Consider the following 27394-nt stretch of genomic DNA (forward strand, 5'->3'; position numbering starts at 1 on the left):
AATTTTTTGAAGTTGTACCCATTTACACGAGATCACCAACAACTACTGATTACTCCCATGATCTCTGCAAGAGCTTCTTTCCTTGTAGTCCTAATTATATATAATCTAATAATATAGTTATAATGCTATACAAGGGAGAGGTTCAATACTCGAAATTCAGAATTTATCAACTGGCAATAGAAAAGTCCAGTCTTTCTATTCCAACTGCTGCTGTGTGGGTGGCGAGAGGGAAACACCATCCAAGTTATTAGGAAAAACAATAGCAGCCTAAGGGAGTGTTTGTTTAGGTTCCACTTTTGTTGTTTTCTTTTCCTGGGTGACAGCTGTTCTTTTATTTTTTTATTTTTAAAATTGCAGCACTTAAAATGATGGCAGCTTGCTGTTTAATTTATAATATTGGTCCTAAGGGCAATGTCGTGTAACGTCAAAACAAACCCGAGACAAAGCTAAGTAATAAGCATTCGTTATCTAAACCAATATTGTGTTAATAAAACAAGATTAAAGAATTTAATGCATCACTCCTGAGGAGTGTAGAGGCAGACACCTGCCCAAAGCTCCCACTCATGTCTTGGTCAGCACATTAACTCCCAGACACTGCAATCTCTTTGTGGTTTGGAAGTGCCTTGTGAAGCATCTCCAAGTGGTTCTGAGTTGTGATGTTTCATTTTCTATTTGGGAAATAAACCATTTTTCTTGGCTTAATTCTCATAGGGGAAGTGTCTCAAAGGAAACATGGTTAAATATTGAGTTTAAGGAGCTTGCAAGGCATCAAGTTCTTGAAAATTAGTCCTGGTGCTCATTTGAAAATGTAGGTTGTGGTTGTAAAGGGAACTTTATTTTGCTACTAGTGCACAACCCTTTTCTGCTGAAGCACAGTGAGATGGGAGACTGCTGTTCCACAGCTGCTTTAAGCTCAGGAAAATGTGTTCTGGGTACCCAGAGGGGCAGTTCAGCTATGTTTTCCCTCCTGGCTGTGCATCCCTGACATCTCCTTTTTGATAGGACTGGTGCTTGTGTGGCAGTGCTGTGAGCCAGAAAAATACTGATCCCACAGAAAACCAACCTGACAAAACAGTTCTCACTTGTCTCCCAGTGCAGCCAGAAAAGTGGGACCCAGACAGAAGAGAGGAATGAGAAGAGAGGGATCTCTTTTTCATGGCAGCTTGGGTGGGATGGACATAAAGCAATTCTGAATCCAGAGCATAAATTGTAGGTGGCTGTTGTGCAGTGATTCTGGGGGTCTTGGAAATGAAAGACAGGGGCAGCCAGTGATTTCTTGGATGGGTTTTGGTGTGTTCAAAAGCAACCATGCCTATATGATCTCTTTTTTTATTATTATTATTTCCTAACAACAGCAAACAATTATTTATACTGTTTGGTGATAAATTGGGTGACTTGGCACGTCCATTTAAGAAAGCAGAGGCTTTTCGGTGTCAGAAACTGGAAACGAGCTATTTCCATGCGACTGTTACACCCCAAAATGCACCCATGGTGAAAAACTGTCCACAACCCCCTTTTCTCTGTACTCCCCATAAATACAGAAGCCATCATAGCTGTGCTGACATGGCAGAGGGAACAATTAATCTCACAGCAGATTATTTCTCTGCCGCCCCTGGCGCCAGGCAGAGGGGGGATGTCGGGGTAGGCTGGGAGCAGGGAGATGTGACAGCTGATGGACAGATGATGGCTTTGCTTGGTTGGTGCCCAGGAGCTGGAGGAAGAGCTCTCTGCCAGCATGGAGGAGTTGGGATCAGGAAGGAGATGTGGGATTTCTGGACGTGCAGTGTCTGGCCACAAAAGCATCGGCTGTATCTGCCTATGTGAGTGGGGACAGGGATTGTGCCTCCTTGCCCCCTCCCAGGCTGGGAAAGAGGACATTACTGGAGGTGTAGGTGACTTAAGGTGCAGCTCCTCAGTGTTACCCAGCTCCTGGGGGGGAGAGCAGTGCTGATCTCAGGCTGCACAGATCATAAACCTGCTGCCTCGTGTGCTGCCTGTGTCTGGAATGCTAATGCTGCTCTGCCTCTCCTTTCTGCCACAGCCATGGAGCTGACGTGCTGGAGAGATCAGACAATGATAATGGATGGGGAAGGGGAGTTTCTTCTGTCTCTTTAACTAGAGTAGGAACGGTAAATCCTGTCAGTCTGCAGAGAACAGCTGGATTTCTTACAACACTGGAATGCTGCTGTGGTGAGTGGGTGTGGATTCAGCTGCCCCCTCCCTTTGTCGCTGCCATTCAGACATCCAAATGCGGGGAAAAGGACTAGAGCATCCCAACACACAATGCAGCATTTACCCTGCCAGCTCTGTTGGAGCTTGGAAAAAAGCTTGACCCCTCTAAAGTGCCTCTACATCATGGCCAGGGAAAGAAAAGGTTGAAGGAGTCCTGCCTTTGGTTCTCCAAGTAACAACTGAGTGAAAGAACAAGTTTTTCTTGTTTACAAGACCAGTCTCTACTCATAGAGTAGGCTGAGCTGTGATTTGATTCTCTGTAAAGCAGTGAGTGAGGTGCATCCTGGAAGGGCTTACAGTAAGGTTGTATCTTTGGGACTCTCAAGAACTGAAAGAAGGGTGTCACAGAAGTGGACAAAGCCTCTCAAACTGGTTGTGGTTTGCATTATTAACAACAAATTTTGTGCATGAGTTTGAATAGAAATAGGTCAGCAAGGGAGCCTGAGTGTTGAGATGGTCAATAATGCTTTGACACTGCCGTGCTGACCAGAAGCCACAATCCCATCCTGCTAGGTGCTATACAAGTATATCATAAATGATCCTCACTTTCCCAAAGTGCTTTCAGAGCTAAAAGAGTATGGCACAGCAGGGGGACAAGGCAATCAAGCAAGCTGTTATAGCAGGGGAAGACAGAGCACTAAATATAATAGGATGAATAGTGGTAGGTTTTTTTCCTCTTTTACGTTTCCTTTCCCCCCTCTGGTTGGTGGAAGGGAACACAATAGCAAACTATACAATCAGGCTGAATTACCTTCATGTATCAACTGAGAGTAGGACTGCTCTAAATTTGGTGAACCCAGGGAAGGAGCTTTCAGTGACAAAATACATTTGAAAAGGACGGTTGACCCAAAAGGTGTGTTTCTTCAGAATAGATTACTTTTGGAGTTCTCCTCTTCTTTACTCCTTGGGCAAAACTGTGGAGCTCTACTCAGCTCCCAGTTCAATCATCAAGTACATTCTAGCACCAGGATTCCTGTTATTCTGCTGCAGCTGAGCACTATAATGGTTCTACCCATTGTTTTACATCTGGATTAAATTGTCGCTTTGGGTATCTGGAGATAGGTTTGTTCAGTAGGTTTTGAAAATCCACAGATGTTCAAGGCCCAGTCGATCTTTTGGCAGTGCTTGCTAGTGAGGAAGCTGCACAGTGAGAATATATATCCCATGCAAGCACTCCCAGCAAGTTTTGTACCCCAGCAGTTGTCCTTGGATCTTCTGCCTGCTCTTCCAAGTCTGAAAAGAATCAATTAACAAACTGCCCGTCAGCTGTCTTTACTTTCTGCCATGCCTTTGCTAATGTTCTGTACATTTTCAGCTGGGAAAAGTCTTTGGGTTTAATTCTTCCAGGAGGATTTACTTTTGCCCCTGCTCGTGATGTGCAGGTAGAGCTGGTGCTGGCATGGGTTTGTTCTTGACATCTCCATCTTGCTGATGCTGTGCTAGGAGAGCGACAGGCCACGAGCAGGAGGAGATAACACTGTTATCAGTGAGGGTGTGAGGCAAGTGCAATCCTGGCAGACAGCTCTTTCTCCTTACGTTGGTCACCTTTTCAATTACAGATCTGATCTGCTAAAGTTTTGTCATTCTCATTCTAGTTTCTGTTAATGAAATGCATTTAACTGTCAGCTCTTGTTAACAGTAACAACGCAGCCAAGGATTCATAAATTCCCATGGAAGTCAAATGACTGCTACCTTAGAAGAACTGAGTCATGAACTGAGGTTTGGGGTTTTTTTTAATCTTGAAGCTGGAGAAGGAGACAACCACAGCTTGCTTGATGAGACAAGCAAAATATTTTGAACAATGAGTCTACCTCAGACTTTTATTTCTGATTCAAGTATAAAGAAATACTGTTTCTTAGAATCCTGGGGGTTTGAGTCCATTGCATCATTCAGTTTTCCTGTGTTTCTTGGATCTATCTCAAATAATTACTTACTTCCCAGAACGTTCAGAAATTCAGCTTTCCAAAAGCCAGTTAGGCAAGTGCATTGATGTGTAAACAGTTGTGTTTGGCACAGGTTTGACCTGCTCTAAAGACCAGCAAGAGGAGTTTTGGAAAAATTGTTCTATGACAAGGCAGTCCTGGAGCTTAGTTTGTTTAGTTTAGCAAAGAACAGGCAAGGGAATGAATGATCTGGGGCCAGTAGGTGGGAACCCATTGGTCTGTGATCTGAGTATTTACAGAAGGAACATAAACATGGAGTAACAGGAAGGATACTTTTCACTGTCATAGGGGAGGGATGACAGAGCTGAATGTCTTGACACAGCTTCTCAAGAAAGAAAGATTCAAGTCTTTAAAGGGACGTGGTGTCTTTTCCCTGATGGACTGTTTTTGTTTGAAATAAAAAATATTTGCTTAAAATATCTGTTCGGGGTTTGTTTGTTTTCTTGTTTTTTGTCGGTTTGGGGTTTTTTTTTTTGGTGAGGTGGTTCATTCTTCTATGAATGAGAATGGCTTCAAAAGAAAGTCTTTGTGTGTGAATGGTAGATCAGCAAAGATGATCACAGTAACCTCTTTCTGAATTGAAAATGTGTGATTTTCAAACTATTGTGTAGCACTCATAGTTTTCTTTTGCAATAAGCCCATCTACAAAATGATTTCTTGGTCTTTCTTAGAGTTAAAGGATTGTTTGACTGGAAAAATTGGACATAGTGCATATAAACTAAGTCATTCCATCTAATTGAAGTATTCTATGAGTTCTGGAGAGAATTTCTTCCTTTCAAATGACAACTTCCATTAGAATCAATGGAAGCTAGAGGCTTTTTCTTTCAACTCTGCGATGCAGAGGGGTTTTGTGGTTTGGTATCATGTAAGCTTAATAGGGTAAGGAAGAAACATCACAAAATAAAATGTTATACTTCCTCAGAAAAATCCATTTAACTTTGCTGATGCCTCCCTGAACACTTGCCTTAGGCAGAAGCTGTCAGGCTGAAGCTGTGTAAGCCCTATAGTTGTTCCAGGTCTGCAGAAGCAGGAGAAAAGTCAACTTTCACCATCTGACCATTGCTGGCATGAGTAGAAATAGTTTGTACCTGCCTGTTCCTTGGTGACAAGCTCATTATAGACATGGTGCTTTATTTAAGGTCAAACATGAAAAAGAGATATTATTGCTATTATTATTATTATTATTATATAATCTCCAGCCTGTAAAATAAACAGCTAATACATGGAATTTGGAACAATTATTTAAGTTGGATACAGGTCATGACTGAGTGCTGTCGTGAACAAAGAAAAGATTGTGGCCACATCCTTAAAAATGGGTTCTCAGATAGTCCACATATTTTTTCTCTAGTCTTGGAAACAATAAAGTATTTTCCTATATCTGAGGGCATAACTTGTATTAAACTCTGAGCTCTTAAATGGTCTCAATGTGACTTTGACCAGTGGTGAAGGTGAAAGTTAGTGCTGAGTTCTGTCAAGAACAGAATACTTTGCTTTTGGTCATCTTAACTAAAGCAACCACTTAAATTTCTCTCTATATATGTGTTTATCATACTGCATAGCTGAAGAAGTTACCTTGCAAATTAGAATTACTGCCAATGACAAAATGCAGTAAAAATGCCAAGTGGTCATTTACATGATTGGAATTACTTTAATATAACTGGTTGGTAGTAAGAGCTTTGTTTTGTACCAGTCCAAGTCTCTTAAATCAATACTTTCAGAACACCTCTGGGAAGAGGGAGTCTGGACATCATTTCCGTGCCCTTTCCAAGCTCCTTTGCCTTTCTCACTCCATCCTGCTGGAGCTGGATGTGGCTCAGGTACCTGGCTGTACCTCCTGTTCTACTCTTGAGGAAGGCCTTAGGTCTGCCCTGGATTCAGGAGCTTGTGGTTTTTGTGAGCAATTTGTGGTCCTCAGGTGCTGAAGTTTAGGTTGCTGAGCCTGAGATATGTCAACACTTCTGTAGTCCAGATGAAGTCTTTAGTAGCTTTTAATATTACAGGTCCTTTATAGCACCTCTCAAACCAGAGAGTGAAATAGTCTTGATATGTTTGGTTTGGAATTTAGAGTGTGGCACCTCACTAGTGCCATGGAAAGGCTCTACAGTTATTTGTGTTGTAAATGAAATAGAAGGGCAAGTGGATTTTTAGATGGATGACATTTCCTCTTCTGATTGCAGTCTTACAGCTTGTTTCCATTCAGATGCACTTTTATTGGTGGCCTGTTTGGCATTTCTCATCTCCCATAGCCCCTATCACTGGATTTTGTTCCTTTGCATGAGTGAGCCTAAGAGGAAGAGTGGGCGTAAACCAGCTGCAAGTAAAATTTCCCAAGGGGTTGCCTGCAGGCATAAGTGCACCAGTGTTGGGAGCAGAGCAGCTGCCTCTGTCCTGTTAGCTGAGGATCTGGTCTGGGGCAGGATGGGGCATCTCAGGACACACAGAATATAAGGAATGGAATTCCAAGAAGTGTGTTCAGCTGCAGGATACACTTATGCTTTGCTGTATTCTCTTTTTTTTTTTTTTTTTTTTTCTCTTGAGACTCTAACAATTCTCCTAACAACATTATGGAATCCTTGGTTTCTAGAGCTATTTGTTAAAAAAATATTTCTGCCTTTTTTTAAGGCAGAAATATTTGGCATATATATTTTAAGGTGGTTCTCTTTGTTTAAAACATTGTTTGCTAAATAGGACTTTTCTGTGGATTATCAATTAAAAGAATACTAAATTTCAGCTTTTTAGTAAGGTCACGTTTCTGTAACTAGCTCTGTAATTCTACTTCAGCACATGGATGTAGTTCAACATGAGGCTGTATTTCTGGAAGCAGTTGATGCCACAGCAAGTAACATCCAAGGTTTCCCTGCAAGAATTATTAGATCTGTAAGTAACAAGACCATAACAGCTGCATGTTTTAAGGGTGCACTGGAGACTCCTTCTAGTTGTCCTAAAATATCAACAATCTGAGTTGTTTTTAGAACTTGCTTTACCCTGAATTAAAATAAGAAAGAAAGAAAAACAATACTTCAGAGGTGGTTTAATTAAATGGGCATTTGCCTGTATAGCACACCTCTGTAACTACAGTGTGTGGGAGTCACAGTCTTCTAATCTCCTAAAAAAGTTGAAGAACAGGCCTTTAGGATACAGGAGGAAGAAAGTGCTGTCATTTGCTCTTTTTTATCTCTAAAATACTGAATCCTCTGCCCAGAGATTAGGAATGAAGGTCTGGCTTTAGTGCTGTAATACCTAATTGAATCACAAGCCTTGGTGTAGTCCTGAGAGAGGACTTAGCACAAATTCTCATACTGATTTTGGCATTTCAATTACCTTTCAAGCAATGACACTTGCTTTAATTTGAGTACCTGGACTGCAGCTACTCTGGGACATACTTTTAAAGGTAACTTGTGCCTGGTTCTTCTTTATTCCAGCAACTTTTCATGGGACAGAATCTGCTAACAAGAAATTAGGAGTTTGGTACCCTATGACTGCGAGACAGGACCTGATGTCTGTCACCCACACACCAAGTGTGAGCTCCAGCAGGAAATGACAAAAAATTACCATTAGTGAGAATTTCTGTGGAAATCCTTGACTTGAGAGGAGACAGAGTTCAAGAGAGCTTTGGGAATGACTGAGGAGCAGGACCATGGTGACATTTGATACTCTGGGCATGAGCAGAGCCAGAGTGTAGGAGCTGAAATCTGCTCTGAGTATGGCCAAGGGGAAGAAGGGTCTTCTCTCTCTCTCCTTGCTCATTAGTCTGTGTTGGGGTGATTTGTGTGCTGGTTTCTTGTCCCTGGCTGTTGTGCCACTGCCACTGCTATGTTTGCCACTATCTGATGTGGAAATACAGAGTAGAGTGAGCATCAGATACCTTTTATATATGTGACACCCTCCTGAGCATTGAGGACTACATTCAGGTACTGGATTAGCTTGTTTGGGCCACTGGGCTCTCACTCAGACAATAAACCTGGCTCTGCTTTAGGAGGTTTAAAATTGGGGTGTGAGAAAGAGATGCAAAGATCTGTCTGAGGCCTGGAAAATGTATCTTGTAGAACAAGATAAAGGAGATAATTTTGTTTAACGCAGGAAGCTGACACCACTATCACGCCCATGTTCAGTCAGAGGGGCAAGGCAGGTGATGACAGCTTTAGCAGAGGAGGATATGGCAAAAAATATTTGGCTTTCAGATTGGAAAGTAAATGTTTCAAATGGGGGAACAAGCTGCCAATGCAAATAGCAGACTGTCACCTCATGAGGACTGCAGGTGGAGACCAAACCTCTTTCTCCCTCATAAGGGTGACTGTAGAAATTCTTTGGTATCAAATGGTCCATTGTTCTTAAAAGTCAGCTTAGATAAAAGAAGGGTCTCCCCTGACTTTTCATAGTATGTGGATATTCTGAAGTTCATCACATTTTCTGGGCTCCTTGAAGTCTAGTTTTCTGGTCCAGTTCTGCATAACTGTCTAAAAATCTCCTCCAGGAGTGTGCTCTACTCCCCAAAAGGTAATTGTATTTTGCAGTACTTGGCACTCTGCTGACCAGGGCTTCCTTCAGTACAAACCCACATTAAGCAGAAATAGAAAACTTATGGGAAGAATGATACAGAGCTTCAGATGCAATAATTATACTCATTTTTGTCAGAGTACTGTTATAACAAGAAATAAAAATGGAACAACATTTACTTTATCCTTTTTCAGGGGCCAATAATGTGGTCATATTAAAAAATAATTTTTGGTTTAATGTTCCATATTACCTTCATTAACTTTCTTTACATTTCTGATTTTATAAACCTTTAAATTGAAGGTGGGGCAAGGGAAAAGGAAGAGAAGGACACATTTTGGAGGAAAAAGAGCAAAGGAAAATTTTCTCCCAAGCATTATGCATTCCTCTACAACATTAAGAATGCTGCTGCTGCTTCATATTGTGGCTCCTTGGATTGCATGTAAATCTTTGGTTGAAGAGCTTTTCACAGAAAGTTTTTCTTTGGAAGCCTCATTTCATCCAATTAACTTTTCTGTATCTTTGAAGTTCAGCCAAGATCAGTAAGACAGTGGCTGCTTCTTCCTAGGAAGTGACATAAGTAGCACAGAAGTAATATAGGGTAACAAAGCTCTTTTATTTTAATTTTTTTTTTAACTGTAAAAGAGGAAGGGAGGATTTGGGAACTCTCAGGTTCTGTCACCTTTTGCTATTTCAATGATTTGGGTGCTGTAGGAAGGCACAAGCCATTTGATTTCATTTTCAGTGGTTTTTTGCTATGTACATGAATTGCACCTATTAATGTGCTCCTTTAGATTTATTCACTCTGCAGCAGTGCTTTGCATGATTCCGTTTTTAAAACAGATGAAAGGATCCTTGTATACAAATTTCTCAGCTATAGAGCAGGATCCAGTGGAGAACAGAACTGATACAAAAAAAGATGAGTCAGTGAGGCAAAGCTTCTCTTGTCTTCCCCAAAGGGTAGACTCCCAAAAGTTAACCTAATTATGGAGGGCACTGAGGCCGTGGGGTTAACAGCTGTTCAGGAAGAAGCAGAGAGCTCCTCCAGGAGCTGAGGTTAGACGTTGGAAAGAGTTCCTCATGGGAGTATACGGGGAAATTGCTGTGCACATGTGCATGTGTGTGTGTGTGTGCAGAATTCAGAACGAAGGGTTTAGCCACAGCAGCTCCAAGGATGGAAGTAGGTCAGTCGGTTTAGTGCTCTCTACGTGTTCCTCCTCCGTGACAGCTCCAAGGAGCAGTTGGAAGGCAGCCTGGGATTTCATTTAGAAGCGTGAACCAGAAGAAAAGGAAAAAGAGAAAGGAGGGGGTAATTTTGCTTGTTTTGATGCCCATGTGTCCCGTTTTCAATTATCCCTCTCATCCACTCTCACTGGGATACAGTGAGATGCCTACAAATGAGCCATGAGAGAATTTCAAAGGTTTGGATGCTTCATTCGTAAAAATTCAGTGGAAAAAAAAAAAAGATGCGCCTCATTGGGTTGTAAAACTTGACTTGAAATTGGTTGAGGACAAAATTTCCCTTGAGGATTTAGTATTTTGAAAAGCCTGAAAGATTTTGTGTACCTGATTAGGCAATTATTGTCTTCTTGTCAGATCTTGCCCTATAGATTCTGGACTTTGCTTAGTAGGTATAACACCATCTACACTTTAAATACATTTTTTAATTATGCAAGTTGGAATAGTTTTGTTTAGCCTTGGCCATCTAAAGGTTAGTCATCTGTTCTAGACTGGGGGCTTAGGGCTGGCTGTGGTCAGTGGGGCGTTCCCATAAGGAGATTTGTATCATCCACAGGAAGTGGGCTAAGCTGCCATTTGAACAGATTTCTGTAACCCTGTTAACTTGGGGCTGGGGTTAGAGTGAGATTTATCCTGCCTCTCTTAAGCTGTTTAACAAGAGTCTGGAGATCAGCTCTCCAGCTGCCGTAAATTTACTGATATCCACGCATACAATTGTCAACGCTTGTACCAACTTACACTGACTGTGGATCAGGCCCTCTGGATTTCTTTTTTTTTTCTTTTTTTTTTTTTTAATTTATTCTTCTAAGAAAGTGTAATCATACCAGATGTAGGTATCTAGGATCTAATTCAGGCTCAGTATCCATACATGAATGGTCAGTCTGATTAGCAGTGAAGAGTTCAAGAACATGGAAACTGCTATGGTACTTATACTGATTACTGATCTGCTGCTCTTTTATATCTTCCCCCATGCCCCCTGTCCCCTTGTGATGAAAATCCAACTCTTTTGCTGTTGACAAGTGTCATGTAGTGTCTACATTGCATTTTGGCCAGAGCTCTATGTAGAACTCCTTTTAACCTCGTACATTTAAACATTTCTCAACTTTTTGTCGTCCCCCCAAACACGAGATCAGGCAGCATGGCACAGTGGAGAAAGAAGCAAACAGGGCTAAAGAGGTTTTTGTGATGTCAGATTTTGTCTCAAAGGTTAATGATCCTTCTTTGCTGAGCACTTTGTGGCCACAGCAATGACTGCAGAGAATGTTTAGCGCCAATGCAGAAAGGGCCCTCGTTGGCAAATTAAAGTCTTGACTTATGATTCAGGGGCTGGAGAGAAGTCAGAAGAGCTATGAATACAAATTTGGAGAGAGGGGATTTTTTTTTTCTTTGAGAATTGTACCAATTACTGTGCTGACCACCTCAGGTAAGACACCTCTCAGTTTTCAGTGTATTGTTTGTTACTGGAAAACAGTTTCAAATTTTTCTGAAGGAGAAAAAAGTTGGTAATTGGCCTTTTTTCTCCTTTACATCTTCAGTGAACCTCTGTCTGATAGTCATCTTGTCAAAACTGTCAGGAGAAGTAAAAAGCAAACAGACTTTTTAGCCCAAATAATGTATTTGTATGTTTTTCAGTTAAGCTTGGATGTTGCATTCTGGGGAGTGGAGAGGTGTCTGTTGTGCTTTGGGCAAACAGGGCTCTCTGGCTTTACTTATTTACTTCCCCACACAGACCACTTAAGCTCTTCTGCTACACTGCAGAGAGTATCAACATTTTTTTTTTTTCCTTAGCTTGGCTAAACTTGCCTGTCCCAGCTTAGGGCAAATTGTTTTTTTCATATCTGAAGGTAGTTTTGCTAACCTGGCAATCTGTGTCTGTTTGGTGAGTGTCATTTACTGTTTAGTTCTGCCTCCATAACTACCTGTGAGAAAACAGGGGCAAATTTGGAATTGGGTTTTTTTTTTCTGATAAATAAGGCTTATTAAGATATCCAAAATCCTTATAACACTATCTTGAATCTTAAATATTGAAATTTATTTCTTGTGGGGAGACATGAGGTTTGCACACACAATTTATGGCTAAAGGTGTGCCTGGACTTGCTGTGGGTGTGACCTTACTCAGGACAATGATGTTTCCTTGTCCTGGCTGTAACCCAGCAAAGATGCATGCAGTCAAAATTAACCAAATATTTTGCTGTGCATTCCAGGGAGGGAGGCTTTATTTACTTTCTGTGGAATCCTGATTTCTATTTATGACTCTGTCAGACAAGTGCAGAATGATCTTGGCTGATTCACTCAATCCCCCTCTGCTCCTCAGTCTTAGTTGCAAAGTGAAACTAATTCTGTCCACCTGCCTCACTGAACCGTTGGAGGACATCCCATTAATGCCTGTGAAATGCTCCAAGAAACTCCCTGAAAAGCAAACCAGAGATGTCTGAATTTTAGAGGATTTGATTCAGCTCTTGAGGTACAAAGCCTCTGGTTCTGGGAACGAAGAAAACTGTGTAGAATTGCAATGTCTGAATGCGAAATCTCCATCCCTAGTCACAGGTTATGTGGATTTGTTCACAGTTTGACCTCTATTAACGTTGGATACCTAGAAATAACCCAAATATCCCTGTCACAGCGTGAAAGAGTCTGTCTGTTTGATCAGGTATTGCATCCTTGGGGCCTGAGGGGAACATAACACATCAGTACATCTGTTAACTACAGTCTGTATCTCTACAAGGGTGGGGAAAATGGGCAGCCCAAACTGCTGCACATGATTACAGTGGCCAGGATAGTGGGGATGGCATGCATTTATGCTTTCTACCTAGCTGGGATTTAGTACACTGTTAATTCCTCTAAAGGTAATTAGGACTTTTTTAGATGCATTTAATCTCTTTTTTCTTTCCCACCCCTTTCCTGCAGACAAGTGTTTCTTCAGGGTTTGGGGTTTTTTGTGCTGTTTGTTAGAACATGATCTTTTTGCCTCTGGCACTAGCATATGGGTTTTCTATTTGTGTGACAAACAAGATAGCAGTTTACTTAGGAATCCTTGTTCCACCTGTTGCTCAAGATCCCCAGCTTTAAACCTCACTCTTTAGTTGGAAATGTTTTCAGGCATCCACTGCGACACTTGATGATGTTACAAGAAATGTAAGAATTCAACCTGTGAGCTGCATAATTTCAAGTGGCTGTCCAGATAGCAGATCTTTCTTTTCTATGGATTTTCCTATCACCTTGCATTGTGCTAAACAATAATGCTAATCCATTCAATCACCTTGAATATTTTGCTAATCTGTACTTATCCTGTGAAACTATCTTCAGTAGTTAGATAGGAAATGCAAGCTGAGACCAGGCAAATACAAAGTGATTGTGAAGTTCTTTTTCTTTTGAAGGAAGCATTTGATGCCATCTCTCTTAAATGCACATGCTTTCTGATTTGATATCATGTTATTGATAATCACGGGCTATTTTTGTGCCCTGCTTTTGTTTAGGAGCCATCACAAATCAATCTCATGAATCTTGCTTCCTGTCCTGTGGCATTGGCATTAGCACATTTCTCTGCTCTGTGGCAATGACATTTGCATGTTGTTCTCGTATTTAATCTGCTTTGTTGGATATTTTGCTCGGAATGTTTTGTGGTGTTTTAACTTACGGGGTTTATAGGATTTTATGGTGTTATTTATCTCAGTTCATGTATCTTTCATTCCTTCATTAGCATATGTTAAGGAAGAAGGTGCAATAAATGGGAGAAGACAACTGTGCCCTTCATTTGAATAAAACATATGTTTGTGTAAGAAGTTAATAACAAATCATGTAGGGACATGGTCTAATTTTTGAAAGGGTGTTTCAGAAAAAAAATTGTGCTATCTTCCTCCATCTGGATTTTCATCTGCCTTCTCATCATTTCTAATCCTGTTGCCAAAGCTGCTTTCTCAACTTTAAAATCTTTCTGGAATTAAGTGGCTTCTGGATCTTGACAATGCAACATTTTGATGCATGTGTTTGTCACATCCTGATTAGATTGGTATAACTCCTGCTCTCCCAGGTCCCTCTCAAAACTCAATTCATAAACCAGAGTTTCATACAAGATGCTTCCACTAGGGTGATGAAACAGAGAAATTCAATCATACCACGCATAGGTTATCCATTTTCCAGAGGCTGATGGGAGAGATTGGATTTTCAGAGCTCTTCTGGGCTGTTTTCTTTTGTTTTCTTTTGTTTTCTTTGCTTCTGTTCTTGTCTTCAAGGCTTCAATAAATTCTCTTTTAAAGTGGAGAAAGTAATTTCCATCTCTTCTTTTCCTGGCCATGAAACTACTCTTTCCATGGGCTTAGACTGCAGGTGAACTATTTAGATTTTGTCATCCTTGAATTTTTTTAACTCCACAATATTTTTCAAGCCCATGCATGGACAGAGTAACCCATTTGTGGTTTATTTTATTACTTCTGCCTTGTAAGTTTTGGATAGAGATACCACAACTTTCTTGGCAGGCATTTAGGTCAAACCAGCGTAGAGGAATCATTTGATTCTGAAGGTAGGGAATTGCTCTTTTCCCTCGTGCTTCCAATAATCTCATTTTGTGAGCCTTACAAACATGGGGCTTTGCATTTTTCTGTCAGAAGGCAGCAAGAACCAACTTCTGAACGACTCAAAGGTGGGAGCACTGGCCACCAAAATCAAAGAACTAAATGTGTGCCCAGTGGAAGCCACAGCACTCAGATCTTCAACAGACCAGGTAGCAGTTCTGCTGAACAGTTTCCTTTCTTGCCTGTCAAATACTGAAGTACTTTTCAGGGTGGAATGTGACTGGAGGGATTGATTTCTGAGCCCTATCGGGAGGATGACATTGTGCAAGTGCTAAAACAGCCAGAACATGCCCAGTTAATCATTGTTTTATGATGTTTGTATGGTGTGAGATACAATAAGAAGATGGACTTTCTTCCTTTGTCCATTTACAGCTCAAATGAATGTTTACAAGAACCTCTAACAGAAGCAAAACCATCTCCCTAATCTCTTCATATTCACTACAAGATCAGTGCATTCCCTGTTGCTAAAAGGTGTAGAAATGGGGCACCATCTCAGATGAATGTTTTGAGTTTCAGTCCTGTATCAGCTTGGATGCAGGCAGAGGATGAATATATGAAAAATAAAAGAGGGGAAAATATAAAATTTAAATAGACTTTGCAGGCTCATAAAGAGAATTAGCTCAGTGTGAGTTCTTTAGAAGCTATTTCTGCATCTTCCTCTAGAAGGTTATTAGACTGTTCTTATTTTTTCAAAATCTGTTCACCCATTCCAAATTTTGATGGAGATTTTAAAAGCTCATTTTTGTTAAGAAGACAACAACATTTGACAGAGCTGGCTTATTTCTGACAACTTGGGGGGGTGGCAAAGGATGAAGAGAATTGTTTTTGCAGACCCACTGAATGGATCAGGAAAGTTTCATCTTTGCTTCAAACTTTCCCAAGGCTTTAAATAGTTTTTGAAATGTTCTCTTTGCTCCAGGCTCCCTCGTTCTCAGTCTCCCAGTGTGTCTTGAGGACACTGTCAACATCCCCCTCCCCACCTCTATATTTTGAGGATGAATTGTTTCATGTTTGTTTATGCTAAGCCATGAAAGCTTGAAATTGAAATTTGTTTGCTCCTCCGCTTCCCGTTCATATATGTTCTCATTCATTGTACATTTTTGCTATAGGATTTTATCTCAAGGGTGCTGAACTGTGTGAGGCTGCAAATGTCCAGAAAGAAAAATAAGTGGTTCTGTGAGCCTGTGAAGTCACCTGTCCCACAGCTGGGTTCTCTGGTGTCTACTGAGGTATGAGCAGCAAGTGAAACTTTCCCTGTGCCTGAGACTTTCATAGAATTATAAAGAAAAAGTGTTTAATGTAGCCCTCTGGAGGTCTTCAGTCCTTTCTCAAAGCAGGGCTAACTTCAGTGTTGTGTTGGTTACTTAGGGCTTTTTACAGGCAAGATTTGAAAATCTCCCTGGATAAAAAGTTGTAATGTGGGAGGTTTTTCCCCTCATTTGAGTTCTCTGTTGCCTAATTAAAATTGGCTTCATAATATAATCTTTCCAATGGAGATTGAAGGCTGTGGATGTCCCATCCCTGAAAGTGGATGGATGGAGCTTTGAGGGACCTGGTCTAGTGGAAATGTTCCTCTCCCTGGCAGGGGGTTGGAACTAAAAGGTCCTTAAGGTTTCTTCCAACCCAAATCACTCCATGATCAGCTTCCACCTGAACTCTTCCCTGGTCTTTCTGTATAACAATCACTAGAAGATTTACTTTTCCTTGGTGTTTCATCCTCACCTCTTTTCTGCCACTGTTACATGCATTCAGTAACTGTTGCATTTTTTTATATGTCTCAGGAAAGGGTATAATAATAAAATTTTGGCAATTTTTACACCCATTTTTGAGGCATTAAATAAATAAAAACGCTCCAAATCTCTGAAGGTTTAAATTTTTCAGCTTTAACATTTTCATCAGGATTCTCAGACCAATCTATCATTGCACCATTATTCACTGCAATGAGATGTTTCAGTGCTCTGGAACCAAAATGTGTAGTTTCAGCTTGGCTTGGTATCAAATCACATTCTGCTGGTGTGTTGCAGTGATTGATAGAAGCCACACTTTGAGTGCTTTACTTTCCCATTCTTCTGCATCCAACAAGCATCCAAATCAGACAGCTGACCCATGTCCCCTGGGATGGCACCAAATCCCCTCACATGTGGCTTTGAGTTAGAAAGAGGAGGTGTCATGCAGTGTGATGAGAAATGTCTCTTTGCCAGGTACCTTCCCTTCTGGGGTGTGCAGTGTGCCCAACTGCTGGGACTGTGGAAAATTTAAAGCCTAAGTGATTTGAGGTAGGAATTGGAAATGGACCAGAGACCACCATGATGTCAAATAGTTCCTCGTTCTCTGTGTTGTTTGGGCTGAGGAAACACCACACAGAGAAGCTCAGGTGGTAAAACTCTGCCCTTTAAATTAACAAGTGATTGGGAAAGATCTGAGCTTGATTTAACTCCCTTCTAAAGCATCTGGGCTTTTTATTGATTGCAATCAGAGACAGAGTAGAACTTTACAGCTTCTTCGCCATCTTCTGAAATGTTATGTGACAAACAAGACACTGGTGTTATTTTTGCTATGAAATGTTTGTTAGTTTATCATAGTAGTGATTCTGGGAAGAACATCTGCAACATTTTCAGTTTCTGGTAGATTTTGCAAAAATGAAATAATCTGGAAGTTTTGATGTGTTTTTTTTTTGTTTGGGTTTAGATGTTTGGGTTGTTGGTTTGGGGTTTGTAAACTGATTTGACCACATTGTGCCTTTGCTAAAGCAGAGTAGTCACCTGGCAGGTGTTAAAATAATCTAATAGAATAAGGTTCATCTTCTCTCTTTAATTAGACAGCAATATGTAACACACTCAGTGGGCCAGATAACCTTGAAATTTAAAGTGAGAATAAAGACAGATTTTAGAGGAAAATATCTTTAGTTACAGGTGGTAAGAGGTAGAAGAAACAAGAGGGAATGTTCACTGATATAACATCACAACTCTACACAAACCCTTTTCCCCACCCAAACCCTTAGAGAATGCTTCTCAAAAACTGCACTGGGATATCTTATGCTTATCTTATATGCTCTTGTAGGCATTGCAGGATTGTTTAATTACAAACTTGTGCAATCTTGTTGGAAATGAACCTCAGCAAAGTTCAGGGTCTGTCAAAAAACCTTTCTTCGATTCCACAGATCACTTAATCTCCATCTGTAGAACCCAATATATCCCTGTTGCATATAGGTAAAACCTTACAAAGGAAAGGCCTTGTAAAATCATGGCTCAGGTCTGCTGCTTTGGCTAAGCAGAAAAGGACTGTGGGAAAGAGACTCAGCTGAAATAGAGGTAGAAAAACAAGTTATGTAACCATCTCGTGTTCACATGGTGCTGGATGGTGGTTGGTTGAATTATGTTTGTTATGATTTAAAACTGATTTATCAGCTTTGTAGCTGATAACTGGCTAATGGCTTAAAAAGGCCAGGTTTTTGGAATGAGGGACTCTCCTTTGCCCCTGCCTGGGGACCCTGCGTCCCTACAAACCCTCACCTCACATATCCCCATCACTGTAGCACCAAAATTCTTTATAAACCCTCAGGGTTTCCTCTCAAAACACCATAGAGGGTTTATAATTATTTTTACAAGTGAAGAACTGGAGCATTGCAGCTTTTACCTAGGTTATGACAGGACAGTCTCGTGGTGTCACCCTAAGTGAACCACTGTGTCACTTGTCCCTCTCCTGTATTGTGACAACTGGGATTTTGTTCAGGGCTTTGCATACAACCGAAAAACTTTCAATTAGTTGTGGTAAAGGGAGTGTTTGGCTGATGGACAAGTCTCTGCCTCCAACCTCTGATGACATTTATACCTGATAGCCAATGCAGCAGGAGCAGGCTGCTTGCAGACCATGTGTATGGGAGTGCAGAGAAAGTAAAGAGGGCCTTCCCTCCCACCAACCCAAAATAAATACATCCTTATAAATGCAAAAAGTCATTTTCAAACTGAACAATTGTAGGTGCAGCAGGAATACAAGTAATATTCTGGTAATATATGGGAGTGAGAAATACCTAAGTGTGTCAGAGCCTGTTAGCAAACACTATAAAAGGGAGCCAACAGCCATGTTCTGGTGCTGGGGAGTTCAACTTTGCTGGTTAGGGTTCAGCCAGCAGTTTGCCAGTCCTGTGTAGCTTCCCTGTGTGCCAGCACAGACCTTCTTGGCAGTTTGGTACCAGGTCAAACCTTTCCTCCAGGATATCCAAGAGGAAAAGGCCTTTGTGATGATGGAGATGGACGATTTGTGGCTGAATTCTGTGAGGATGTCCTGGGTGGAAATAATTTGGTACCCTGTGATGTAGCAAAGTAATAATTTAATTCTATTCAGGAGATTCAAGGAAATATCAGGTACAGTGCTAAGTCCAACAACCACATATTACAGCAGATTCTCAGACCCAGCTGAAAGCAGTATAAGGATATTAAGCCAAGAAAAATGGCTGAATTAAGGTATAACTGAAACCCACCCGAAACTCATTCATGATCCAGTAATACCTTACCATTTTACAGTAATCTCTTCTCTAATTCCACAAAGCTGGATGTTTCTAATATTCTGTCCACTCACAGTGCCATTTTTTGTCAGATTTGGAGAAGCCTTGAGTACAGTCAGCTTCAGCTCAAATCAGAGTTAGATGATGGACATGTAATATGCTATGTAAACCCAAGGTCTCCTAAAAACAGTCTTGTCCTTGGCCTCTCAGATAGAATGGCTCAAATTAGTGGCTGTCTCTTATGTAAGACAATTTTTGTCCCGATTGCTCTTTTATGAACTGGGGACAATGTGGTCCCCTCTTATACCAGTGCTGTTGGGAAAATTAGTCCATCAGTGCTTATAAAGCAGTTGTCTCCTGCAGTGCTGAGCACTTTAGAAAAGCCATGAAGAGCTGAATAGCTCTGTCCTTGGAGCAGGCTTTGAGTAGCATGCAGCAAGCAGGAGCCTAGGGTTGCATATTGAACAATAGGGGAAAGCCAAAATATTGAATAGTCCCCTCATTAATGAACAGTGAGGATCCTGTGCACAGAACAAAGGGAGAGCCTGTGGAAAAGCACCCCGTGTTCCTGCAGTTAAAGGCTGTGTCACAATAATGCCAATCCCAGGGCTGAAGGAAGGCTGTGTGGACCTGTGCAGCTGTGGCATGTCCAAACTTTAAAGAGCTCAGCATTGTGACATTAAGATTGGCTCCTTTGACTGCAGCTCTCTGTAGAATGGGTTTGGTAGGAAAAGCTGAACCATCTTTTGGGGGTGTTACTATAATGCTGGTCTACAGAGAACAGGATCTGTCTTTCCTCTTTACTAAAAGTGAGTAGAATTCCAGATTTGTGTGGCAGACAGTACAGGAAATGTGCTGTAATATGGAGGAATACCATCCTACAACAGCTGGAGTATTTCCTAATAATTGTGAGATGTGTTGTGCGTCTGACTATTTGCACAGTCTGAGGAAGGCCAGAAGTGGGAACAAAAGCACAATTCATGTCTCCAGAAATGCTTATGTGTATATCAGGTGTTTTCTGTGAACCACTATGATGATGAAACACTTGTTTCCACCCAACCTGCCCCTCCTGGAGTGTAGACAGCCAAAAAAATCCCCAAACAAATGGTTTAAAGAAGGGTTGCTTATCCGAAGGTAAACATTTGTTAGGAAGAAGAATTAGGACATTGTGGAGAAGTGTCAAGTTGGAAGGGCAGGAGGGCCTAGAGGAGCTTGACTTGTTGACAGGGTGAGAGTCCAGTAAATTAAACACAGGTCAAAATTCTCTTTCTCAGTGGCTTGCAGCTTGTGATCCATAAGCAGGTGGCCTTTGGACAACATCAGAAAAGCAAGTTTATATAATACTGCATTATAGGCTACCTATGTGAGAGTTCTGAAGTCCCTGTGCCTACAGTGGAAATATTTTGGGATCCAAAAGTTGGAAAAAAACTCCCCTGTCTCCTGTGTCATTAAGTCAGTGATGTGTTTGGTTTTGAAAAGGCCAAACAATGAATCAGGCTTTAAAATGGAAGCACTGTAGGTGTTGCCAGCAACTTGTTTAAAACACCTGAGTGCCCAAGCCTGGCGTGGCAGTGACTCAGATCCAGCTGGGAGCAGGAGTCTGAGAAAGCCTTCCCAGGGCAGGGCAGGTGGGACTGCCTCCTGCAGGGTTTATTTGGAGGAATCCACGCATGGAGACAGGCTCTTCCCAGGGGAGAGCTTTGCTAAACTGGACTTGCATCCCTGGGGAAGTGCTGGGAACTTTGTCCCACTGGAAATTAGGCTGGGCACGATTCAGATGTGAAAATATACAGAGTCCTGTGATAGCTGCAGGGGTGAGGTGCCCTAGGGAGGGGATCCTCCCCACTGACACCCCAGGCACACTCACAGCGCGGAGTTCTCCCATCTGCAAGGATGGGTTTTTATTCCCAGCATGTTGCTGTGTGCCCAGGAATCCTTCTGGCATTACTGGGGGTGAGTAGGGAGAGTTAATACAAGAATTGAGATATATCCTGAGGATCAGAGCGTGCCCATGTCAGGAGGGGATGAGTGTCTTCCTTGGTGTGTGTGCTTGTGACACCTATTACCAGCCCTGAGAAGTGCATGTATTCATCAGAAGGAGAAAATATCCCTTTGTGTTTATTCTTATTTAACATTGTTTACACAGAAAATGGAGAAACACATCTTTAACCGTCATGTATGATTTGAAATTATGTCAGTACACCAGGCAGGGCTCATTCTGCAAACATCTACTCCACCGTGTGGTCTCTGCGAGCTAATGCTGCTCTCTGCACGGCCAGCCTGGAGCACACTGCAGTGGTTCTGTTAAATAGCCTTTGTGAAGCTTTCCAGAGCTCTAAATTAAAAATGCAGAAAGCTGGGGAGGAGGAGAGAGTTTTCAGAGCAGGGGTTCTCTGTAGCTGGAGCGTTAGGATGTCTTGCTACCTAATTGCTTTAGAATATGTGGGCTTGAATGAATCCTTTTTAATGAATAACAGGCAAATGCATAAATCCCAAACCCCAAGCACCCAAACGGTGAAACACACACTAATGAAGACCTGACTTGGCTGGCAGGTGTGGAGTTGATTTGTAAAACGCTGTGAATATATCACTTTCGAAATGATATTTATGAGAAGAAGGAAGTCTTGTGCGTGTTGCCCTTTTCTCTGTTCTCTGCTGCCACACAGCTGCTCCTGCCCTGTGCCACCCCTGGCTGCAGCCCCATGGCAGTGCCACCACTCTGCCTTCCAGGGAGGGCAGCAAGGGACACCAATTACCCCCTGTCTGCATCTCACTGCAATGAGAGGGGGGAAAAACAGTGAGTGCTCCCCCTTCCTTCCCCACTGCCTTTCCGATTTAAAATCCTAACCCTGTTGGTAGAGCCATTTGTGGGTTGGAACTCCCTGGCTTTGTGTGTGGAGATTATCTGGAGATTCCCCTGGTGCTGATCCAAAGAGCCCACGCAGCCTTACAAAGCTGAAGGGAAGGGCGCAGGGTTCCCTTTGTCATAAATCACACGGTGTGAAAAAGGATTTCTTTACCTCCACTCCTCCATTATTCTCCACATCTCACCTTGTGGAAACCGGTCTGTTAGGAAGAGACTTAGACTCATGGTAGGAAAAACGAGCAGGGCAGGGAGAGCTGAAGGTGAAGGAAGGCAGAGTTCCTGGAGGTTTCTATAACTTGGAGATGCCAGGAAGAGGAGGCACAACCTGAAAGAAGAGGAAGAAGCCCTGAAAAATAAACCCAGCATGAGCCTTGGTACTAAATCCTTCTTCAGGATGTTATCACTAAAGCATCTGCATAAGAAATCCTTAAAGGCAGTGATGAGTTCAGTCCCAGAGGCAAAGGGGTCCTGTCCAGAGAACTGCCCAGCAAGCTGGGTGCTGGTCTGAACATCTTCGGTTTTACTGAGTTGTGCTGGTAACCTCTTCAGATCTGGCTGCCTCCCAAGTAGGGAGGGATGAATACTGCAAAATGTTTCAGTTTCCAGTGCAATTTTGAAACTCATTTGCTTTGACTGAATTTGCACTGTGTTTATGTAAATTTATAAACACTGTAATAAATTTATCTACTTACAGAAAACAGAAATTTTAGAAAAAGGCTGGAAAACATTGGTGAAACACAAATTCTAATTCAACAAGAATATTCACAGAACCTGATTTAAATGAACATTCAGTCACAAAGCAGAAACACAGCATGTGGTCGGTATATCTAGCAAGCATAATCCAAAATTCAAACAATGGTTATCAGCCTCAGTGCTTTAAATTACACACATGTCATTTTTTGTGGCTGCAGTGACTATGTGACCAAACCCCAGGTTTTTACAGTAGGAATGAAGACCAAGTCAGGTAATAGCTGCAAGTTGCTACTTTGCTTGTAGCTCACCTATTCTGACTATGCTTTTTCCTAACCTGGGAGAATCTGTGCCAGCACATCGTTGTCATCAGGCTCCGTGGAATTATGACCTGCCACGTTCATGAGAGCATTCATGGGCATGGTTATTAAGCCTCATGGAATGGGATATCCTCCAGTGCCCTTGCTCCAACCCTCACTAATTCTGAAGCTGTTTTGTCTTCCCTTGTACCTCTTGCAGTCTATATTGTTTCCTGAATTTTTGTCTTCTGTGTCCCCCTTCTAAGATCATCCTTAAACAGTCCTTTGATATAATTTAGGTTTTTTTTTTTCCCCCTTGTTAATTTTATGCTGAACACATAACTTTATTTACAGCACAAAATAAATCTAAGCTGTATAGGGCCAATTTGGAGGCACTTTCCAAATCAGGGAAACACAGCCACGGTGAGGAACTGCATTGAAGCAAATGACAACACTTGCACTCTGAGTAAAAGAGCTGCTCTCAAATATTGAGAGATTATAGATTATTTTAAAACACACTTGTTTCCCACCATAGAGCTGCTGTTCCCAGAGCATATCTGTATTTCTACTTTGCCCACCCAGTGTTTGAAGCAGCAGGCAAACAGTTCAGCAGTGGAACCAGCATCAAAGTGTTCCAGAATTAGCTGGTTTAAGACTGGGAGGATGAATTAAAGAGCAGTGCAAGATGCAATTTTTGAGTTATCCTGTTCAAGCTCTTGCACTGGAGGCATTAGCCATGAGGGAGATCCCATCAGCTGGGAGCAAGGCAATAAAATGAATGCAGGATCTGTAACAGGCACATGGGAGACTCCTGCTGTATGTTTTGGCCGTGTTCTGATATACGTGAGCTTTGGGAGACAGTTGTACATGTAATAGAGTCAATAATCAAATCTGAAGTACCAAGGAACACAACTTGATGTTTCCTCAGAGAGGCCACAAGTTTGCGGCAGATGAATAAAGAGAGAATGTGGTAGATACAAATTTGTCTTTAGGCAAAAAGGAAAGAAAAAAGGCTTGAAAACTGGAAGCGGGGAGAAAATATTACACTGTTTCCAGACTGGGAAGAAATAGTAATGCCTACATCAGAAAGTTAATTAATTGTTGTTACATTGATAAATATGTGATATACCACATCAAAGACTAGCTAAATGATATTTGGAAATTAATTTGGATTCCTATTAAACAGAGCTCAGAGGAGCTTCCCAAATGAATAACTTGTTTGCTAAGCATTGCTTCCTTCTGTTTATAAAGTCTTTTCAAGTAAAGACAACTATTTTCAACTGTTCTTGTTGCTTTAAATGAACTACAAGATTCATCACTTACCAGACACTCCTGACACATCCAAATACTGCAAATTGCAATGCCTTATTTAGGATCTTACAAAAATTAGGTGTTGCTTACCTCTTTTCTCTATAGGGATAACTTAGCTAAAGTTATTTAAAAAGGCCCAAACCCCAAATTTAATATAGACAGTATGCTCATTTTCTCTAGTGTTAAATATTATTAAAAGAAAATGTAAATGTGACACGTTAACTATATAAATATAGATACAGATTCTGAGCTCTTAAGAAAGTTTCTGTACAGTAAGAATGTTGTTTTCTTGGGAACTGTGCCAAAATACAGTAAAACTTATGAGAGTTTCTGCTTTTATTAAATGAAAATCTCATTCCTCTCATTCTGCTCTTCTGCCAGTTTTATCCCGGTGTAATTCCACCTATGTCTCTGGAAGTACTTCTGGTTTTTATTAATGTCTATGAGTTCAAAAGAAGATAGGATTTAGTAGAGCTGAATGCAGAGAGTTTACAGGCAGACAAAGAGAAGAGTGAGGGAGAAATCTGACAGAGAATGCTATAGAGTGGGATGGCAACAACTTTCAGAGTTGCCTGTGGAATTGTAGCTGTTTAAAATGTCCAGGAAAAAAAAAATCCATGTGGTTTCTATACAAGCAGAGAAGTGGCCACCACAACAAGGAGGAGGCTTCTGCCCCCCAGCAAGGCACCCACACCAGCAGTGCTGGAGCTGCAGAGCTGCACTTGGGTGTTTGGGCCCCCAGAGAGCTGATGGTTGGGTGAACCCAAGGAGAAAAGTGGCCCCTGCTTGCTTAGATACCCACAAGAATTTTCACAAAGGAATGTCCCATTAACGTTGTATCCTTTGGTTCATAGGAAAATATTTATTCGCCAGGTTTGGAAATTAATTTCATCCTCTGGTTTCATCCTCTCACTTTTTAAAGTATTTCATCTCTCTTAGTTTTATTTTCCTTTCTCTTTGCCAATTAAACCTGTAGTTTGGGTCTTCAGATTCTTAGAATTTTTTTGTCAAAGGATAGCACTGCTGGACTGAATCTCTATTGTTTGCATAGGTGTGTTTAAAAGATTAAGGCTGAACAGACATTCTTGTAATAGACATGGGATCAATGAAAGCTCTTCTTTTCCCAAGAAGCTTTAAGGCTTAGCAGCGAGGTTGATTTTTTTGTTTGTTTGTTTTAACTATAGAAGAAGTTGCATCTCTGCCTAGGCTTCTATTATTTGTGTGGTCTTCCATAGAATTCCTGAGCAAGAATTTACCCAACTCGTCCCAAGCTTAGCTGGAGATAACAGAGTTCTCTTCCTGTATGTATCAGTAGCCAAAGATTTTCTAGTGATGTCTGCAACAGGCAAGGCTCCTGATTTCTCCCTTCTCCTACTTGTGTCACTTCCAGCTTCTTATTTCTTTTTAAAATTTCAAATTTTCAATTTTAATGCTCACTCTATTGACAGCCTCCTGAGTTTCAGTGGGGCCTCACAAAGAATTTGGATACTGCTCTCTGGGGCTGAGAGCAGCAAAATCCAATTCAGGACAGTGTCCTGGGATGGATCTGAGCCAGTGCAGGAATGAGAAGCCAAGGTGTCATCCATGCTCCAACACCTACAGGACTTGATGTCCAATAAGCATTTTAACTTGGTGATTTGGTTGGCTAATTTCAATGTAGGCAATTGCAGGAGGGGCAGAGACCAGGCCCTGGCTCAGTAGAACAATGACACTCATGCCTTAAATCCTTTAAGCACAAACCTAATGGCCATTGATTACAATGCTCTGAATTGCTCAGCCCTGCTGAGTCAAAGCCTGACTGGGGACAAGCTGAAGGTCCAGTTTGGTGGTGAATTGCCCTCATTGCTGCAGACCCTCAGCCAGAGCAAAGAGAAGGGAACCTCCAAGGTCAAGCAAGGCTGTTCCAGGGCCAGCCTGCCAAGCTGGGAAAAGGCAAAGGATGCAGTGAGCACAGGTTGTGGAGGGGAAGAAGGCTGAATGACCAAAGCTGTTTCAGTTTATATTCTGCTGGTCACGATATTTCTGTTGCTGCAATCTTTCATCTGGAGAACATTTGCTTTATTTCCCTCATGAGAATAACATTTAACTTCTTTACCTGCAGGATATAACCCTAATTCTGCAGCTGACCCGAGGAGAGGCTGCAGCCCATCTAAGTCCTTCTGTTTTGTGTATCTGTGTGCAGGTGCTCCCTGATGGGGTTCGATCTGAACCGGCACTGGGCAAATCCCTCTCCGTGGGCTCACCCCACCCTGCACGGAGTGAAGGAGCTCATCATCGACATGTACAACAACCCGGTGAGTAGGGACAGCACCTGCTGAGCCACCCCTTGTGCTGAGGGACCATCCTCCCACTCACTGCAGGAGAACAGCTGTGCCTTTTGCCACAGGAAGCACCAGAAGTGGAGAAAGCGAGTGAAATGAAGTTCAGCTCAGATTAACGATGAAATAATCCTGGGAGCAGGGCCTGAATTCAGTCGAGCTGCTCTCGTGCTCTGAGCTGGATTCAAAACAGCAGGCCTCTAAAATTGAATTAGGGAATGGCAGTGATGCTTAATCCAGGGCTCTGGCAGTGGTGGCTGTGTGCTGAGCAGTGCAGGAGGGGGAGAATATTTGCAAATATTACACAGACATGCACGCACACACTCACGCTCGCTCAGAGAAGCAGAGGTGTTCTTGAAGGTGAAATCTTGGCTAATCAGAGGAGATGGATTGAGGAGAATATGGAGAAGAGGAGTGGGAGGGAGGCAGACAGCTATTGAATGTTTGACATCAAAGTGCAGAAGGATTATTGAACGTGGCACCTAAGAAAAACTGCTGGGAAAAAAAATGGAGATGGGTAGGAAAAAATCACCAGAAAAAAATAAGAGGAGATTTTATAGATTATTATTTTTTTCATTGTGGGATTCCTGGTATTTGTCATTTCTTTTTGCTTCTTACAATGGAGAGGGAATTTGAATCTTTATGTCCCTGAAGTTTTGCTAATTTTTCCTTTTGTTTTTTCATTCTTTCTTTTTTGTTTCTGTGAAAAAGGACTTGTCTTGCCATGCTAATAAAGAAAGAGGATTCTTACCCCCGGCTACATCATGTATAGGATAAGACCTCCTTTAATTTAACTCCTGGTTTTCCCAATACATCTTAATTGGACTTTTTATCTTCCAGTAATACCTGTACAGAGGAGGTTTTAGGTACAAGGAAGATAGGTTAATAGATAAGATCCTTACATATGGACTGGAATCCAATTGCATG

General features: G+C 41.6%; 1 protein-coding gene across 1 annotated transcript in view; it reads left to right on the plus strand.

Moving 5' to 3' along the window:
• The window catches only part of AGBL4 (AGBL carboxypeptidase 4), a gene marked incomplete at its 5' end in the record, with an annotated part of 886698 nt that overhangs the window by 714492 nt on the left and 144812 nt on the right, over positions 1-27394 (plus strand). The window contains one exon of the mRNA XM_083868088.1: positions 26332-26443. Within this exon, the coding sequence (XP_083724214.1) occupies positions 26332-26443 (112 nt within the window). The remainder of the gene's footprint in view (positions 1-26331; positions 26444-27394) is intronic.

The sequence above is a fragment of the Zosterops lateralis genome, assembly GCF_965231275.1.
Source record: "Zosterops lateralis genome assembly, chromosome: 9".
In the NCBI taxonomy this organism is placed as follows: Eukaryota; Metazoa; Chordata; class Aves; order Passeriformes; family Zosteropidae; genus Zosterops; species Zosterops lateralis.